This window comes from Panthera leo, chromosome D4 (assembly GCF_018350215.1).
Source record: "Panthera leo isolate Ple1 chromosome D4, P.leo_Ple1_pat1.1, whole genome shotgun sequence".
In the NCBI taxonomy this organism is placed as follows: Eukaryota; Metazoa; Chordata; class Mammalia; order Carnivora; family Felidae; genus Panthera; species Panthera leo.
The window spans coordinates 69557790-69576975 of record NC_056691.1 but is presented as its reverse complement, the minus strand read 5'-3'; the positions used below and the strand labels follow the sequence as shown (position 1 = coordinate 69576975).

The following is a 19186-nucleotide window of genomic DNA, read 5'->3' as shown; positions in this document are numbered from 1 at the left end:
ACACATTTAATTAATAGACTAAATTATCAAAACTAATGTACTAGCATTCCTATTTAATATTTTAAAAATTAAATGTGAATAATAGAAAATATGCTAATAGAAAATTTGTTTTAAGTTGTATGTGTTATTTGTAGGAGAGAAGTATGGCTACCTTTCACTTCCAAGGCCAATGGTAAGTAAAAGAGTTTTGTACATTTTGGAATGTTTTATTCAAAATTCGAATTGTATATATTTGAAACTGATGCGTCTGACTGTGTTCCAAAATAGTGTCCACTAGGTGGCCCGCTTGGTTACATGCATTAAGATGGTTTCTGTACCTTTTCAGGCGTTCCCTTTCAGTCTTCATTAAACACTCTAATAAAAATAACTTGTAAAAGTAAAAAATGATGAAAACACAACTAAATTTAAAAGAATGAGACAGGGTGTAAAATTCTAAATAAAATCTAAAAACTTTCAGGGCATTCTTTTTTAAATGCTCTATCAGTTGCGTTTTAGTCTATCAGACTAAGGAGGAAGATGCACATGATGTGACTGTACAAGGAAGGGCCAGAGATCACAGATCATCTGTATTTTCCAGTGAACATAAGAGGCAGCTTGTATTTGTACATGTGTGCAACTTTATGGTTTCTCTGTTTTCATTTTCTGTCCCATTTCTTCTATAGTAAGCAGCATTAGAAAATCTCAAAAGGGCTATGTTAAATGAGCAAGTATAAACCATGAGACAGAAAACAAAAGGGAAAAGTTAAGGCTCTTGAGTGTTCTGCAGTGAAACTCCTGACAGAATAGCTGGTCAGAAGGATCAAGTCATGGTAATAATAAGAGAAACAAAAAATGAGGAGGTACACATATGCCTCAAAAGTATTGGTGATGATCTTTTTCTTTAGCTAAGGGGGTTAGGGTATTTTGTTTTATTCTGTTATAATTTATGCTTTGTGTACATCTACTCAATGTGTGTGTGTGTGTGTGTGTGTGTGTGTGTGTGTGTGTGTGTGTTTATAGTTTAAGTATATGTTAAAAGGAAAAAAAAAAGGGCTCCCAGCCTCTCCTGCACCTTTCTGTTCACTAGCCCCAGCCATTGTGGCCCAACTAGGGGAGCTCCTACCAGACCTCAGAGTGGGGGAATGGCCAACCTAGGCTGCTGTCTCCTAAGAGCTTCTGCATATATGTTACAAAGAAACATTGCTATTGGTGGTGGTTTCTACTTATGTAAATAGGCATCTGTGGGCTAGCCTGATAACCTGACTACAATATTTTCACCTTAGGGGAACTATATTCTGAGTTCCATATAGCTTACATAGAAAAAATTACCATTTCAAAAATAGTGGCCCAGCAAACATGTTGATTGAAATATGAAGTGCTAAATTCTAAGTATAATCTCCTATAGGACCTGGGGTAAAGGATTAAGAACTGGGATGTCAATGGCACTTGGGGGCCAAAATTAGCCCTCATAGGACAAATTGGTTAAAGGAACTGAACTCCAGAATCATAACAATAGGAGTATATGGAAAACTACATATAGTGGCTCAGTTTATGACATCATTTCATAAGAATAACTCAACAGAGGGGCCAGGAATGTTTGGAGATATAATACCTGGACTCTGACAAGGTGCACAGGTCCTTAAGTCCTTCTGGGGCATGATCTGCTTTCCCTGGCCTCGGCTTTCTAACTAACTACCTATTCAAAGCTGAACCCACATGCTAGGAGAGTGTTTGCAATTAGTTTGTTTCAACGTGCTTTAATGTAGCTTAAGTTTGTTCTGAAAATGTTCAAATTAAAATTTTATTACAGGTACTTTGTTATGCTTTCTATTACTACTGTATTTCCTCACCATAACTGTACTGTTTTTTAAGATGTCTTAATCTTTTCATTGTCACAGAAGAATAATGCAAACCTGAAATCATTAAAGGCAGACAAGCCTGACTCTGAGGTAAGACCTTTTCCTTTTAACAGTCTTACTTCTAAACTTCCATTTACATTAATAATGACAATATTGTGGTGATGAAAACGTGTATTTTATAGGAGCAAGCCAAGATAGCAAAGCTTGGACTTAAGCTGGGTTTGCTTACCTCTGATGCCAACTGTGAGATCAAGAAATGGGAGGATCAGGAAAATGAGATTGTTCGAAATGGGCGGAACATGTCCAGTATGGCCTATTCTCTATATTTATTTACTAGGTAAATATAGTGATGTTTTGATCCTTTTAAATCAATTTGATAGTATCCGGTGTAAAGAAAAACTCATGTTAAATCATTGACAGGTTAAAGTCAACTTCCAATATATGGTTAAAAAAAGACCATAAGTTCTTATAATTAAGTGAATGCAACAAGAAGGCATTTATTTAATTAGGATTTAGATTTAGAAGATATCCTCTTTCAGGTTTGTGTCCTTTTCATAATTTTGAAATAATTTTGCATTCTGCTTTTTGTCATTCTATGTATCTGTTTCTCCTAGCCAGCATCAATAAGTTTAGAAAACCTGCCTTTTAACTCTTTATGTAAGTGATTGGTACTTGATTAGATAATACAGATCAAAGACTCCAACCATGAGGCCTACCACCTCAATGGGGGGCCAGATCTCCAGGAATCAGTATTCATAGCAGAGTATTTCCCTAACTTCACTGTTACAAGGCCTACCTTCTCTGTCTTGTCCACATTACAAGAGTCTTGATCACATGCCTCATTGAAGTCCATGTTGATCACATTCCACAATCTTCCACAACAAGCTATACATATGGTATAGTAATTTATGTTGCTAAACATTCGTCAGTTATCTGGTCAATAATCTGTTCTAGAATTTTCTCAAAAATGACTTCAAACTTTTCACTAACTTTCTGAAATCTGTCTTTTTTATTTTTAGAAACCTGAAAAATATTTGGGTCTTCTACTCATTTTGATTTTGAAAATATTATCAGCAGTGGGCCACATCTATAAGTTGTTACAGTATTCTGGAATGTAATCCATTTGGTCTGGAGTCTTAAGCTCAATTAAAATAGGATCTCCACTACTCTATGGACATTGGGGTTCAATAAACAGCACCCTTTTTCCCACCCAAGTTCTGAACAAAATGAAAACATAAGCAAAAGAATGGCAGATAGGGGCCAGTAACATTTATATTGATAAAGCTATTATTGGATAATGTTGTTTATGTCCACAAGCAAGTAGCTTTTAAAATGATCTCTAGAATTAAGAAATTGTACTTCGTAGGGACAGAATGTGTCTCTGAACACCTGGAAGAGCAGGTGTCTCCCAAAGGCATCTTTACTTCCAAGAGAAAAAGGAGAAAGGAGAGGGCTACATGTCCAACTTATTTTTGCAAAGTCACCAAAAAACTGAAAAGTCCACACACTTCTACAGGATGGAATAAGTGGGAGAGCTGAGAGAAGTGAGGGATGTTGTGCTAGTGAAGATTCCTTTGCGTGGAAGGAAGATCAGAGTGAGGAAGAAACATTCATTTCCCTGTTGATGAAATCTTCTAGCTTTTCAAGATAGAGTATTCTGGAGGGTGAGGGAGAAATGATAGGAGTTGAGTAATTTTGCCTCTGTTTAGCAGTCATCTGTTAATACTTTACTGTACTTTCCAGCTTTGGTGACCTTTCCTCTTTGGTGGTTTCCTTCTTTTGTTCTTGTTTTTAGCAAGCTTCTCCTGGGATTGAGTCTTCCTAACACAATTATGGCCTTTTTTTCTTAGTTCCTGTCTTTCAAAAATCAGATGAGTCAAGTGTGCAGAAGAAAGTACAATGGAACTCCTTCGTTTGCCCGCACCAAATGTGCACAGATTGGCAGAGATAACAAAGATCTTGACATTTGGCTGCAATCATGCTAGTTTCCTCATGGTGATAAAAATCAGCAGATCTTTAAACAAAATCTTTTTTTTTTTTTTTTTGATCGGTGAAAACTAGAGAAATATCTTTACTAAGTGAATGTAGTTTGACACATAAAATCATCCTAAACAGAGAATTCATCAGAATTTTTTTAAAGGTTTTATGTATGTATGTGTGTATGTTTTGAGAGAGAGAGAAAACATGCTTGTAAGCTAGGGAGGGACAGAGGGAGAGAGAGGGAGAAAATTTTAGGCAGGCTTCACGCTCAGCACAGGGCCAGATGTGGAGCTCAGTCTCGCGACCATGAGATTATGACCTGAGCCAAAATTAAAAGAGTCGGATGCTCAACCGACTGAGCCACTCAGGTGGCTCCTTTGTTAAGTTTTTAACTGTCTCTTTTAGTTCTTGTTTCTTGTTTCAGGATATTTCAGGATGATATGGTCAGCATTTTTTTGTTTCAGAGTGAGGATAGTGTATGACATGCATCCCATAGAGAGAGGGAAGCATGAGTGGCTGCATTATGAGGGGTGGGGATCACTAAAGCTCTGTGGAATGGGACTTGTTACTAGATGTAGTGATTGCACAGGAATGCTGAGTTCAGGGAAAAAATGGGTTTTCCATAATGGGTGACACCTGGTGCCATTTGACACATCTTGGTGGTTTATCTGTGGTCAAATCTCATACTGGCTTTGCTTTCTGCCCACACACTCAGTGTATCTGTCTTTCCCCAACAAATTTTGGTTTTGTTTTGTTTTCCCTTAATACCTGTGGTTTACCGACCTCATGTAGTTGCTTGTTTCTGAGACTCACCTGTTAGCCTTCACAGGATCCAGTTTTACAGTTTTCCTGGGTAGTTTTATAGCTTTTCCTCAGGCTATTGTTATCTTAACAATTTACAGAATTTCTTAGTAATTTATAGATGATTATTCATATTTCTTGATGATTTTAAAGGTTTTATTTTTAAGTAATCTCTACACTCAATATGGGGCTCGAATTTACAATCCCAAGATCGAGAGTTGCATACTCTACCAACTCAGCCAGCCAGGCACCCCTCTTTCTTGATAATTTATATATTTAAGATTTTTTGGTACCTTATAGTTTAAAAAAATTTCAAACTTAAAAGTGCCTTATAGGTTTTTAAGTGGTTTCTGCTTCATAATTTCATTTGATCAGCACAACAATTTATCAGAGAACAGGAATAATTTGTTCACCATCTTACAGATGTTAAGGGTAGAATTGGTTAATAGATTTCCTGTGATTCATGCCAGTCTACTGCTCTTCTTAATGCATTCTGTTGTTCACTTTGCTGTGATTTGCTTTTCATTTGTAGTTTTCAATCTGATGTTCCCTATTCTGATGAGAGTGGTAGCACAAATATTATTATGACTATTTTATATACTCAGCATTGAAACTTAAATGACATGCCTTATCAAAGTTTTAGAATTAAAAATGAGAATTTTTTGAGTTTTGGTCTGATCCTCTTTCCATTATGTAACAAAGGCCTTTTGGTTAAGACATGTTGTCATATCTCATGTATTTAATTTATGAAGCAAAATGAAAAAGGTTAAAAAGGAAAAATAAAATTTAAATATTACTTGTCAGTGTTAAGTTCCTTTACATTATAAAATTAACATATATAAAGTTCACTGAAAAATTTTAAAGTGCCCTAAGAAGTAATAGTTAAATATTAAAGTTGTTTAAGAATAAAGTCACAGTATTATTAGTCTGTTCAATATTCTTCTTCAAAATTTGGGATCTATTAATACTCAAAATGCTCTAAAAGTTTTATATTATACAACCAAATTTCAGGCAGTAACTTTTTCTTAGACCTCCTTGATAATTCATTTTATTTCAGAGGAGAGGGGCCACTGAAAACTTCCCAGGATTTAATTCATCAACTAGAGGTATGTTTTATTTCCATTTTATGCTACTAATTTAATTCTGGGCTAAAAGTGGGTAATAACTGGGTTTTCTAAATGATTTACCATGTCACGTTTGTATGCTTACCTGTGCACACACATGTGTAGAGAAAAGTGAAAAAGTAGAGGGCTCACAATAGCATTTTGTGGAGCGTTTTTGGTTATCTTGCTGAGTAAAACTCAAATATTATCGGGATATAGCAGAATGGGCTTTGCTGACAGTATGTGCAATAACAGTAATTCTAGGTTTTCCTAAGGAGGTGAAAATATCTTGTTAGCAGATGCATATCCTGCACGCTTTCCTGAATGGCTTTTTGGCCTCTTCATTAATGGATTGGATGAATGATATTGATTGCATGAGAACAACACATGAGAAAGCATTTGTCATATGCCTGAGACAGAGAGTGCTTGGTACAGTTTTCCTTCTTCCCTTTCACATCCCTGCTGAGTTAAGGCATTCAGGAAGAGACAGACATTCTCGCACCCACCCTTGTGCCTCTGTGTATCTGTGGAAGTCCACATAGGCCCATCTCAAATTCCCCTCCTTCACGTAGAGGCTTTAGATTGGCAAGTGGGTTGCTAGATTACTTTCCCTAACTCTCACATTAGTTTGTTTGCTTTTCTGGAACGAAGGGCGTTCTTGCATTTGAAATGTGCAGTTTCTATCACCTTTGATGGTTTCCTTTGGTATTCCCGTGTGCTGCCACCTGAGCCCCGTCAGGAAAGGGATTTCACCTTGGGAGGGTGATCATCATCAGAGTCGGAACATTTCTTGTATGTATTTTTTGTAAAGTCAACTATAAATGAGCTATTCCCCTTAAAACAGTTTTAATAAATTCTGGATTCATTCTGTTCAGTTTGGCTCATATCCATTCGAAGTCCTACCATACCACAAGGGATATTTCACTGCAAAAGGTCTACTTGCCACCTTCTTCCTGTGTGAGCTTATTCATTAAACCAATGTCTGTTGAATTGACTACTAACTGGTGGACGTGAAATGTTCATCAAATATTTATTGAACTTGTACTGTGTGTCAGATCCTGGGGATAAGTGCTGTTTGGAGAAAAGAGAACAAAACAAAGCCACTGTGCCCTCTGCCCTGCAGCATACATTCTAGTGGGAGGAGGTAGACAGTAGAGAGTTAAGTACACAATGTCCATATATAAGCATTTAGAGATAAAATTATAAAAGACAAAAAGAGGTGATAGGAGGGTGACAAGAAAAGACCTCTAAGGGGGTAACATTTGAGTAATTAATGAAGTGAGAGAGTGAGCAGGGTGGTTATCTGGGGATAGAATATTTCAGGCAAACAGAGCAAGTGCAAAGGCCCTGAGATGTTGGAGTAGGCTGGAGGGATCTGAAGAACAATAAGGAGGCAAGTGTGGATGCAATGGAATGAGCCAGAAGGAAAGTGGTAAAGTATGGCATCTCTGTAGCCACTGGAAGAACTTTAACTTTTATTTTCCAAGTATGATGGAAAACCCATTGAGGGTTTTGATCCTGAGTGGCAGGATCTGACTTTGGTTTTAAAGGTTTTGGGTTTGACTAACAGGGTAAATGGTATTGCCATTTACTTAGCTAGGGAACACTGAGGGAGAAAACCAGATTTAGAGGTTGGAAATCAAGCATTCTGTTTTGTTCAAGTAGTATATAAAAGACTGGTGTCAGGATCGTTCAAGAATGGAGAGAGATTTGAAAGTCATCGGCTTTAAGTTGGTTGTAAAACCACGATACTCCAGGAGACAGACATGGATCTTGCTCCCGAGAGGTTTGTGGGCCAGAAGGGAAGAGATGTAAACAGAAAGTGGTAATGTGGGATAATGAGGGATGTATGGGTAAGTGAGTCATTCTGTTTGGTTAGGATCTAGGTATAAAACTCACTGGTTTCCCTTTTAAAGGACAAGGAAGGGAGTGAAGGATTTTTGACCTTGAGATCAGTTCATCCAATGATAGCAAGGTGCTAAGGCTGTTGGATAAAGGGTTAAGGTTAACCCTGAAAGTATTGCCTTCTCTTTATGTTCTTTATCTAATTCATTACCAAGGCTTGTTACTTTTCTTCACAAACCACCCTCACATTTGCCCTGTTCTCATCTGCTGCCACCTAAAGCTAAGTCTCCCACCCTTTTCTCCCCTGGTGTCTCTTACTCTGAAACATTCTGTTACCATTTAAAAATAATCATCCTAAATATTCCTAATCTTATCTGTCCAACCTTATTTTTCACTGTTCTTTGCCATCATCCTGTTCAACTCATTTAACTATAAAATGCATGGTGAATACTCAAGAACCGATCTGAACCGGTCCTCTCAAATGGCTGGTTAAGGAATGTGTACAGGTGACAAATTTTATCTTGCTTAGCTGGAAGTTGGAAAGTCCTAACCCTTTTGATCTCATGTTCTACAATTCATCACCTTTTTATAGTTGGGGTATTATAAGATGAGCTCCAGATCCTTCTGGGAGCCTGGACATAATTTGTATGGTTAAGTATCATGTGTCTGTATGGCCCTCCAGAGCAACTGGAGGTTTCCAGGTGCAGAGGAGAGTCTCCAGGGATTGATTCTGCATCAGGTCTGGGAAATCTTCTGAATACAGTTGAACACTTGTGTTTCCTGGGTAGAAGAAAAACTTCAGGAGTTCCATGACAGCTATGACAATTAGCCATGAGTATATTTCTTATGAACTATCCATAAGATATACATCTAAGTAGTGATACTTTTTCTTTCCACTAGGTTTTTGCTGAAGAGGGCTTAAAGCTTGCTTCAAACGTACAAGTTTTCTCAAAACAGGTAATGCAACAGATCTGCCTGCTTGGTGATAGTGGTGATGTGAATACCCACTGTGGGGGCATATTATTAAGGTATAAGGGTATTTAGGGTTTAAAAGATGACGATTTTTATTGAAGTTATTATAACTTCCTGAATTATTTTTCAGCTGAAAGATGATGACAAGCTTATGCTTCTCCTGGAAATAAACAAACTAAGTCCTTTATGCCACCAGCTCCAGACAATAACTAAGACACCTTTGCAAAATCAAGTGTTTCTAAAGGTAAAAGGCAGAGTTGGTTATTCAGGGAGACGCTTGAGAAACTTTCACACTTAACCAGGTTTGCTTCTAGCCCATTTTTCAAAGAGTGTTATTACCCACAGAAGGGCAGTTTACTTCCATTTTTCAGGCTTTGATTCTAAGAGTCATTTATCATCTGTAGTTATAACAGACTCCGGGGAGCAGTAGGTTCACTAAATTAGCTTTTTGGACATAATTAATTTCACAACACTGAGCAGCTACCCTTAAATCCTGATGTCATCACATGTCTAACCAGGGCCCAAATTCCTCAGAGTAGGGGCTCCTGTTGTTTGTCTCGGAGAATTTAAGCCTCTGCAAACAAAGCAGAGTGCCAGAAGTTACAAAGTAGGGGGTTCACTGCCACTATTTGGAGTGTTTTAAAAAGCACCTAAACAACTCGAAATAGAACTGGTTGATTTTCCATCCACTCTTCCTTGGGTCTCCATGAAATAGGCATGAATCCTGATGGCAGTCCTGCACTTGTATTCTGGGGCGTCAGGTCAGCTCCTGTGCCCTAATCCTTATGACTTTTGAGATCCTTTAGATTTCTATAATAATGAAATGTTATCAGTTTAAAAGTAAATCAGTGACACAGTCTTCTGAAGTACTCCTTCTAGAAGCTGATTTGCTTGGCTGTTGTCATTATAGGTTGATAAGTGTATTACGAAGACAAGATCCATGATGGCTATTTTGGTCCAACTTCTCTCGCTTTGCTATAAACTGCTGAAGAAGGTAAGATAATTTTTCTGTCTGAAAATCACATTTTAAAACTAGTTTCAAGGAAAATGCAAAAGAAATAGTTACTATTTAATGTTGTAATTTTTATTGTAAAAGCAAAGGAGAAACTAATTGCCTTCACTCTTTCCAGCTTCAGATGGAAAACAACAGATGGGTCTCAGTTACCAATAAAGACTCCATGGATGGTAAAACTTGAGAAGCTTTTGGGGGCAGATCTCTGGAACTGCATGTGGCAAAGCTGATATTTTAAAAAAGCAAATGATCCTTTTTATTTTCAGAAATTCAATGATTTTATAAAGAAAACAGTGATGAAATCTTGCTTTATTTTCTGATCATGAAAGTGATTGTGAAGCTTTTGACAACTAATAAATGCCATGGTAGTTTCTAGATTCCTAATTGTGGTGTGAATTTAAAATGGCACATTGCCACTAACAACATTCTTGAAAGTCAAACCAAATATCCCAACTGTCTTAATGACAGTTTAATCCAAAGAAGCTGCTTTGAATATGTGCTCACCTTTGGCCTAAAATACCTTAATCTCCTCTTTTCTCTTTTTATTTAAGCTTACCATCTAGAACATTAATTTTCAGCAGAAAACATATAGTCGACTGGGTGAACCCAGGGGTTTCCTTAAATCTGTGGATTCTTCAATTGCTCTGTGCACCGATTGTGACTGGCCTCTTTGCTGTCCTGTCACAGATCATCCATGCTACGAGCATACATTTGTTCTCTAACACGCATTTCATAGCACAGGTGTCTCTTGGGCTGCATGTGTCCCTCCCTCATTCCCAAACGCAGGGTCATGGAGCTCACTCCACGGAATCCTATAGGAGCTCACTAGGAGATGGCTCTCACTTCTCCTTCCACCATAGCTGGCCAGTCTGCTTCAATATTAGCTGGAATCCTAAGCCCATCTTACTGGTGTAAAAAAATAGTCTTTGAACTATCCTTTTCTGTGCTGACTGATGGAATGGAAAACATGAGAGTAATGGAACCGAGAGGTTTTAAAATAAATTCTGAATAATCGTTCATTTTGTATATGTGCCTTTGGAATGTTCATTATAAAACAAACAAACAAACATTTTACATCTTTTTAATTTTAGGGTTTAAAGCTTTTCTTGTTTTTGTTTGGTGTGGGGTTTTGATTGAAGGATCTGGTTTATATGTTCTGTCCTTATGGTAAACTTCATTTTGAACTCTTTTGATAGTGCTTATATCCCAGTGCTTTGAAATTCATTTTGAAATCTGATAGGACACGTCAGTTGCCAAATGGTGGTAGTTATATAAGCTTGTCTGATGATCGTTATCTGGGTCATCCATCACAATCAATATTCACAAGATCCTGAAGAACCACAGTACTACCAATTAGTTGCTATTTTATCGAAGGAAACTAAACTTACTGTAAGCCTTCAGGAGAAAATGGGATACATTCAGCTTGGTCAGTGCCCTGTATAAAATTATCAAGCATGGTTTTTATGCCCTGAAACCAAAATATTCTTGAAAACTACAAGGGAAGTAATGGGAGAACAGTGTGAGGTAATGTTATATGTAAAATACATATGTGTATATTACATACATACATACAGTGTGTATACACACACACACACACACAATTACTATTTACTGTCTTTAGTATCTTTGTTTTATGGTGTCTTCAGCTACTCAAAATGGGGATCTGCTCGTTTGTGCTTAGATTTTCAGCTCACGGCACCATTGACGTAGGTGTTTGTAGAGTTACTACCTATATTGTGTCTGGTGCATATATTTAGGGGATAGTCATGCTGGCACTCAAGTCAAGAAGTTTTTCTTGTGAGTCAAAAATAACTTGTAGATTTACAGAATACTTTTACGTTCCTGAAATGAGAATATTCTGCTAAGTTCAGGTGGGGTGAGGAAGGGATGACTCATGACTTCAACAGCATGAGGATCCAAAACCAAAGGAATTCACAAGTAAAAGGCGAAAGGTTTATGCGATCTGAAGAGAAACCTGAGCATGCAAAGGAGTTCACAAGTAAGGTGATTTCTTCTGTATTAAATTAAATCTTGTTTTATTTACAGAGATCTTTAAATGTACACATATTGCAGCGCTGAAGAAAAAATTACAATTTAAGAAGCCCTTTTATTTGAAATTTAGTGTAAATAAAGACACAATCTTAAGCCATTATTCAGTTTTGTTTTTAGTTTAGATGATGTAAAGGTTTTTGTTCCATGCAAAGGCATGTGTGTCTTGGGGTTACAGCAACCTCTTGGCCGGCTACCCCGTAGCTAGAGCGTGAGACTGAGCGACTACAACACTGTATCAGCGCACTTTCCCGCTAGGAGAGCCTCTTCCTGATTCCGTCGTTTAGGAAAGCCACAGTGTTCCATTCGATTTGGTTGCAGAGAGGAAGGCCACCCCAGAGGTGTAAGGGGCAGAGGGGGTATAGTCTACACTCTGCCTCTCCCCTACAACCTAGAGGAAGAAGAGCTGGGGCTGAAGGGGCGGCACTAGCATTTTTGGTAGCGTCCGTCAGACAAAGATTCAGTAAAAAGGCCCAATTGTTTACCTTCAAACGGAGGGAAAATTGAGGCAAAAACAATGATCATGCCATAACATTTCAAACAGAAGTGTGTCAAAATGTAGTATTCACCAACGGGTTACAGGATGACGGGTAAATTATTTTTACTTTGCTACTTAAAACATAGGTGTCTTGTCCAAATTTTCCTCAAAGTGCTTTTGTTTGTTTGTTTTTAATCCAATAAAAAGAAAACCAAAAAAAACATCCCTTGCTTGACGATTGTTACGTAAAAGCAAAAGGAGAATTGAGTGAGTACGTGGGCAGGACAGAGGACCAAACAGGAACTGAGGCTTGTTAGACAAGACAAAGACAGGAAAGTAGGTTAAGTTTTAAGATGAGACGTGTCTGTGGATGGCTGGGTGTGAAGCATGCTTCACACGTGCTGGGTCTTGAGAGCTCTGATCGCTCAGGCCAGGGAAGTGTGCGCATGCTGTGCTGTGTGTTACTCCTTTGCGGTCCTCATGATGTGGCTGTCGTGGCAGTGATGCGCCTCACCACGACTTCTTCATACTGTTTTTGTGTCAGTAACCCATCTGTTATGCTCTTACTTTCTTCAAATTTGGGCAGCACAACTGCAATGTAGCCTTCAGTGGATGGCTAGAAAGGAAATAGAAGATTTAGTACTGTCAGATGTGTAAAATCAGGTAAAAAGTATGTGGATGGGATCATACTTTTTTCTCCCCAGTTTACCTTCTCTTGTAGAATAGATGGCTTATGGAGAATGTTTTCATTCACTTCCATCAACCGTCCTCTGACACAGCTATTTAAAAAAAAAACTGTTTTGAAGAAAAATATTACCTCCCTTGTTTCTTCTAAATTGTGGTTAAAAAGTAACTCACCTAGATATGGTGTATTCTTCTCCATCTGAGCAGTAAATCTTACACAGAGGTGCAAGCTCTGTTAGAAACTGTGCCCCCTGATAATAAAAGGGAAGAAGTTATTAAGTAGCGTATGTGTTCACTTTCCTTTGAGAGGCAGCCCTCAGTGTTAGAATATATTCCTGGAGCTAGTGTTTTAAATAAAAATGACTTTAGTACAGAAAAAAATATTCATTTATTCAAACATTTATGTAAGTGCCTACTATAGGGCAGCTATAATCGTAGGCTCTAGGGGAAAGAGCAGACTAAGACACCTGAGGTAAAGTGTACTTTAAAGATTAAGAATATATTTTATCAACTTTAACAGTATGGAGGTTCCTCACAAAACTAAAAATAGAACTACCCTACGACCCAGCAATTGCACTGCTAGGCATTTATCCAGGGGATACAGGTGTGCTGTTTCGAAGGGACACATGACTATCAACATTAGCCAAAATATGGAAAGAGCCCAAATGTCCATCGCTGGATGAATGGATAAAGAAGATGTATATATATACAATGGAGTATTACTCGGCAATCAAAAAGAATGGAATCTCGCCATTTGCAACTACTTGGATGGAACTAGAGGATATTATGCTAAGCGAAACTAGAGAAAGACAGATATCATATGACTGGAATGAGGAATTTAAGATACAAAACAAATGAACATAAGGGAAGGGAAACAAAAATAATATAAAAACACAGAAGGGACAAAACATAAGAGACTCTTAAATATGGAGAACAAACAGAGGGTTACTGGAGGGTTTGTGGAAGGGGGGGATGGGCTAAATGGGTAAGGGGCATTAAGGAATCTACCCCTGAAATCATTGTTGCACTATATGCTAACTAACTTGGATGTAAATTAACAAAAGAAAAAAAGAAAAAAAAAACTTAAAAAAAAAAAAAAGAATGTATTTTATCAACTGTAAATGAGAAAGTTACACATGGCCACGTAAAGATTTCAAAAGTGTAAGAAAATCCATCAATAAGCAATAATGTAAAATTCAACATGACAGAGTATGACAGTAATATTATACAAAGTTACTTTCATTAAGACCTAACTTATTTTTTATATTAGAACTTACTAGATAAAGGAACTTCTTTATTAGGGTTAATTACTAACACTGCTTGAAGCAGTTATATTTTTCTAATTAAAAAGAATTCACTTTGAGGAAAGTTTAGAAAAAGAAAAAAGTTTTAAATAGCAAATAAGAATAGTTTACCCATTATCCTGTAACCCAGAATACTGCGTTTTGACATTCATCTGTTGGAAGGTTAAGGCATGGCTGTTGTTTCATGTACACTCCACTATATGGGTGTGTCTGGGGGAGGTTCTGACAAATATCTACAAGGAAGCTCATGGGGAACCCCTGCATGCATGTCTCACATGTTGCTCATTTTCCCAGAAATTTTTCCTACAGTGAACATGGGTATTTGAGGTCAAGATGCTATTCTCCATGACCTCTCTACCACTCAAAACATTAGATAGCACACAGACGCTACCACAACTGGCTTTAGTCCTCCACACGTGGGTATTTCATTTCAAAATACTAGTCAGTGTGACTCCTCACTTCCCGAGGAGGGCTGAGGATTTGTCCCTGAGGGTGTGTCCATCACTGGGTCTGTATTAAAAGAGCAGAAATGTTTTGACCCCTTTTGTATCACCTCCCTTGGGAGAATCAACGATTGGCAGTGCTGAGATTCAATCACATCTTATCTGTAGTGGGTTCCACATTTAGGTACTTCTCTATTCTTCAACAGTAACAATAGTGTTACTATTTTGGACAAAGATTTATCATAGGAACCTCACAAGCACTAGCTGTTATACTTGTAATTTGCAGACTTTATTTTTTAAGAAAGGTTCGTGCTTTTCTAAGTCCATGTGCTTCGTGAGCAAGGAAAAATTAATACTTGTAAGGTATGTTATTAGGGAATTTCAGGCCTACAAAGGGGAGTATAGACAGGGTCTCCTAGAACGATGAGGGTAATTAGCAGAAACTCTTAGTATCAAGTCAGAAAATGAAGGAGCTAAATCATCCACTGAAACTTTCCTATCCTGTAGCTATGTCAGGAGACTTCAGTATGTTACTGAATTGTCCTTGGTGTGATGCTCTCTTTTAATAAAATGTGTCCACCCTGCCTAGAGTTGTAGAGGGTAGAGAGAACATTACAACTGAGCACTGTGTGGTGCTACAAGGTGCTAAGGTGACTGGATCTGTATCAAATTGGCAAAGATGAAAGAATGGAAAATGGTGAGGAGCAAATACTGGTTTTTTTTTTTCAGACTTTTTTCCCCACTATCTCAGGATATTTTTAAATTTATATTTGAAAATACATGTTAAAGAAGAGTTGGTCACCTAAGTTTTAGACAACTCAAGATGCTGGCTTCATAAAACTAGAAGAGACAAAAATATCTTGTTATATTGGTATTAAAGTTGTCCTTTCAAAGGTCCGCCTTCTCCATCCTCCACCCTGGGAGTGACAGGAATGGTGGCACAAAACCGAAAATATGACAAATCCTTTTCCTCCTGAAATACCTCATTTTTTGGTCTAAGAATTTCTTTAAGGTTAAGGTATTCTTAAAATTAGCACATCAAACTGTCAGGGAAGTATGCTGAGCACATATCCCTGGATTCTAAGACTGACTGGATCTGTCACTACTATGACATTGAAGATTTAAGTGGACAATTACAGGAACGTACCCGCTTAAATTTCCCAGAGACCTTGTTCTGAAGTCTACTACAGTTGGTGCTGATTTGATAGGAAATGCTTTTGATTGTTTTTCCACTTTGAAGAACTGGATGAGATTCTGCCAATGTGATGACACATATGCTGTAAGGAGCAAAAATGTGGTGCTGTGTTATTGTTTGGAAGAATTCTTCCTCATACGACACAGTACTCCTACTCACACTATTGTTTTCCCCCATTTTCCTCTGGCTACTGCTGGAACTTAACTAAGACGGGAAGGCAATAATAAAAGAGGAGAAGTGAGGGGGCGCCTGGCTGGCTCAGTCGGTTAAACGTCCGACTTCGGCTCAGGTCATGATCTCATGGTTCGTGGGTTCGAGCCCCGCATTGGGCTCTGTGCTGACAGCTCAGAGCTTGGAGCCTGTTTTAGATTCTGTGTCTCCCTCTCTCTCTCTGCCCCTCCCCCACTCACGTTCTGTCTCCCTCTGTCTCAAAAATAAATAAATATTTTAAAAAGTTAAAAAAAGAGCGGGGGGGGGGGATAAGTGAGACTGAATTTCCTTCCCAGAAAAAAGAAGAGCTTTAAAGTCATTAGGTAGCACTGAGGTTGATGAGAAGGAAGGCATGCCCTCCCCATGAGGGTCCTCCATTTGGATGTTTGGTTAACCAAGTTTGTTTGGAGTAGACACTGAAAGGCTCATTCTTGTCAGCCCAACTCTTATAATAAATGCCATTTCAACATAGTGTTAGATAATCATTTAATGACCATTTGTTCAATCCAAGACCATACCAGGCTACAATACCAGAAACTTTTTTTTATAATTTAAAATTCCCAATTTGCTTACCGATTGGAGTGCTGTAGTATACAGTGGTCCTCACAGGGTTTGCCTTTGACATCTAGAAGAATGAATGACTGTTCATTGGTGGGTCGGCATTTACTCCCACTGTGTGGTACTTTCTTTGGTTTGTACAGGTAATTCTGAAGATTGAACACATACTGATCCTTGGTATCCCTTTCTTACCCAAAAAGATATACATAAAGGCTTCCTGTAAAGTATTTAAAGGGACCTGGCCCAGAAAGAATCATTCATTCAATATTAAAGTGATTGTGATGGAAACCAATTTGACAATAAATTTCATATATTGAAAAAAATATATTAAAGTGTTTGCTACCTCTTTGCTCCATCCTCACTTGAAAATGAGTACACTCGGGGACGCCTGAGTGACTTAGTTGGTTAAGCATCGGACTTTGGCTCAGCTCACGATTTCACGGTCTGTGGGTTTGAGCCCTACATGTCCTCTGTGCTGACAGCTCAGAGCCTGGAGCCTGCTTCGGATTGTGTCTCCCTCCCTCTCTGGCCCTCCCCCATTCATTCTCTCTCACTCACTCAAAAATAAACATTTATATATAGATAGATAGATAGATGGATATTTAAAATGAGTACACTCATTATTTCTATTAGAAAAAGTGCCATTAGCAATGCATTCTTTATATAATACAGTAGCATATGTTTTGTTAGTCAATTTTAGAGTGACCAACTCTTTCTGATCTACCCAAGACGGTCTTGATGTTAGCTCTGAAAGTCTCAGATTCTGGGAAACACCTCAGTTTGGCTACAAAATTATATACCACAATATTTAAAAAAATGAGTACACCTATTATCCCTGAATGAAAGGGAGCAAGTAGGGCCTAGAGAAGAGTCCTCAACGATGCTCGCACCACTGATATGTACTGCGTACACAAAGCAGTACAACAGGATACCTACCTCCAACTGATACGTGTATGGTACTGGCAACTTTTAGTAAAACTGTTAGATTCTGCTTTCCAAATGCCTCTATTCGAACCCACCTCTTCTCTCCATCCCTGCGTCTATTATAGTTTTCGACCTCATTTAAATCATTGTGTGTATGGCCACTGCTATAGGATCGAGCCCCTCGAAGCTTTTCAGGCCCTCACGGCGAATGCAATCCAGCCCCTCCCTTCCTTGGTGGGGACCTAACCTTAGACTAGTATCTTATCGCAAGCGACCCACCCTTGAACTCGCACTGCATCGCCAGCCCCAGAGTGCGCCCGGCTGTATCTCAGGGCCCTGAGTCTGCAATTGCCATTCCTTCCGTCTAGAAGAGAACAGAGAGATCCAGTTCCTCCAGACGTGGCGAGGAAGCACCGGGGCGCGCGCCCGTGGCTTATGATCTGTCACCACCGTCCCTACAACATCAGGCCAATGCGGCCGAACAGAGACCTACATCATTCCCCTCTTACCGGCTTTGTACCAACGAGTGAAGTAACGATCCACGAGCGAAGGCACTGCGGGTCCCTCTGCCCCGGGCTCGGTAGCCATGGCGACCACGGTCGCCACTACCCCCGCTTTCCGGGACCCGAGCACTTCCTCTTTGTTCGCCCGAGGCGAGGACGTACTTCCGGCGCGCGGGTCACGGCGTGCGCACGCGTGCTGCTCTCCTGGCCCGGTAGATTCCGCCACCGAAGCTTCTCAGTACGGTGCTTTGAAGTCAGACGTCAAATTGGGGACCGAATATAGTAGTGTGGGCGGGAGGGCAGAGGGACAGAGGCGGAGGGGAGGCACAGCTCCCCACCCTACCTTGCCGGGGCTACGGAGAAGGCCGGCCACGCCTCCGCCTCCTCGTGACGTCACTCCCGCGCCGCTGTTGGTGTGTCCCGTCTGCTTCGCACGCTCTTTGCAGTGTTACGGGTTGTCCCTTCGACCCTTCTCCAGCCACTCCTCCCGGGGGTCCAGCGGCCCGGGGGCCCAATTCGCGTCCCGAAAGCTGGAGAGCCGCGGGCCGAGAGGGGCGTGTGTGCAGCCCCGGGCGGGCTCCGGAAGGGCAGGCTGCGCGTGGCTGAGGAGGCGAGGGCAGAGCACCGCTGTTTGCGGTTCCTCGCAGCGCGGCGCAGGTGAGCATTCGAACGACTCACTCCGGGCGGGCACGGAACCTGGCGTGTCCTCAAGGGATGTCCTGATGAAGAGGACCCCCGAGCGTGCAAACTCTCCCTGCTGCAGGAAACCCGGGAGTGGAGTATGGCGTGATAACCTTTGCCCTTAAATTCTCTTTTTGGAGACTTGCCATCAGCGCCATCCGGGGTCTGCGGCAAGCGGCATGCTGGGGAAGACGTGTTGCTCCCCGGTCGGCACATTGACCAGCCTCCGGATTCCTTGCAGGAGGGGACAATACCGCTGAACAATTAATGCACCAAATAAAGCGAATCAGTTAATGTGCGACTGTTAGTGAATTGGATTTGTGTTGCGCGCTGCTTCTGGCATCTTTTTTCGTGGAGGTGCCCCCTGCGCTTCTCGACCTAATGTGGTATATTATGTGGTCCTCTCTCTCTTTAAACTGTGACCTCTTTGTAGGCAGTGACAGAGTCCTCTCTTGTCTTCAGATCCTAGCACTTACCAAGAGCTTAGTAGGTGTTTGTGTAGGCCACAAACCGGGTCATGGGATTAATTAGATATTGTGCAAAGAATTGAAACTGTATTGACAGCAACAGAGCTAACCAGTGAATAGTTTAATATTAAATATGAGC

The 19186-nt window shown here is 39.8% G+C and overlaps 3 protein-coding genes across 7 annotated transcripts in view; 2 read left to right on the top strand and 1 right to left on the bottom strand.

Annotated features, from left to right (window-relative positions):
- CTNNAL1 (catenin alpha like 1) overlaps nt 1-10577 on the top strand; it is a 62832-nt gene extending 52255 nt beyond the window's left edge. The window contains exons 12-19 of the mRNA XM_042911824.1: nt 135-172; nt 1878-1928; nt 2021-2175; nt 5677-5725; nt 8468-8524; nt 8670-8783; nt 9450-9533; nt 9670-10577. Coding sequence (XP_042767758.1) covers nt 135-172; nt 1878-1928; nt 2021-2175; nt 5677-5725; nt 8468-8524; nt 8670-8783; nt 9450-9533; nt 9670-9735 — 614 coding nt within the window. The 3' untranslated portion in view covers nt 9736-10577. The remainder of the gene's footprint in view (nt 1-134; nt 173-1877; nt 1929-2020; nt 2176-5676; nt 5726-8467; nt 8525-8669; nt 8784-9449; nt 9534-9669) is intronic.
- Nucleotides 10578-11570: 993 nt separating this feature from the next.
- Nucleotides 11571-18076, bottom strand: ABITRAM (actin binding transcription modulator). 2 transcript variants are annotated; one of them, XM_042911828.1, is made up of 7 exons: nt 17906-17991; nt 17676-17760; nt 16488-16539; nt 15657-15786; nt 12937-13013; nt 12788-12857; nt 11571-12694 (listed from the first exon to the last, which is right to left on the bottom strand). In XM_042911828.1, the coding sequence occupies exons 2-7, from the start codon at nt 17692-17694 to the stop codon at nt 12557-12559; spliced, it is 486 nt and encodes a 161-aa protein (XP_042767762.1). In that variant the 5' UTR covers nt 17695-17760; nt 17906-17991; the 3' UTR covers nt 11571-12556. The 2 variants fall into 2 exon arrangements, with proteins under 2 accessions (XP_042767762.1, XP_042767761.1); XM_042911827.1 differs by lacking the exon at nt 17676-17760 and having other exon boundaries at nt 17906-18076.
- A 215-nt stretch (nt 18077-18291) lies between these two features.
- Nucleotides 18292-19186, top strand: part of ELP1 (elongator acetyltransferase complex subunit 1) — a 58490-nt gene continuing 57595 nt past the window's right edge. For 2 of the 4 annotated variants that reach the window (XM_042911823.1, XM_042911822.1), the window contains exon 1: nt 18292-18556. The gene's annotated coding sequence lies outside the window, so the exon portion shown is untranslated. The remainder of the gene's footprint in view (nt 18557-19186) is intronic. The other 2 variants (XM_042911819.1, XM_042911818.1) reach the window with 1 other exon arrangement.

Excerpts from the sequence above, each read along its gene's own strand:
- ABITRAM (XM_042911827.1), bottom strand. The coding sequence starts at position 17,984 with ATGGCTACCGAGCCCGGGGCAGAGGGACCCGCAGTGCCTTCGCTCGTG. Across the intron at positions 13,014-15,656 it reads TCTCTGGGAAATTTAAGCGG|GGGGCACAGTTTCTAACAGA; the intron begins GTACGTTCCTGT and ends TTTTATTATCAG. Across the intron at positions 12,858-12,936 it reads GAAGAATACACCATATCTAG|CTGTGTCAGAGGACGGTTGA; the intron begins GTGAGTTACTTT and ends TTTTTTAAATAG.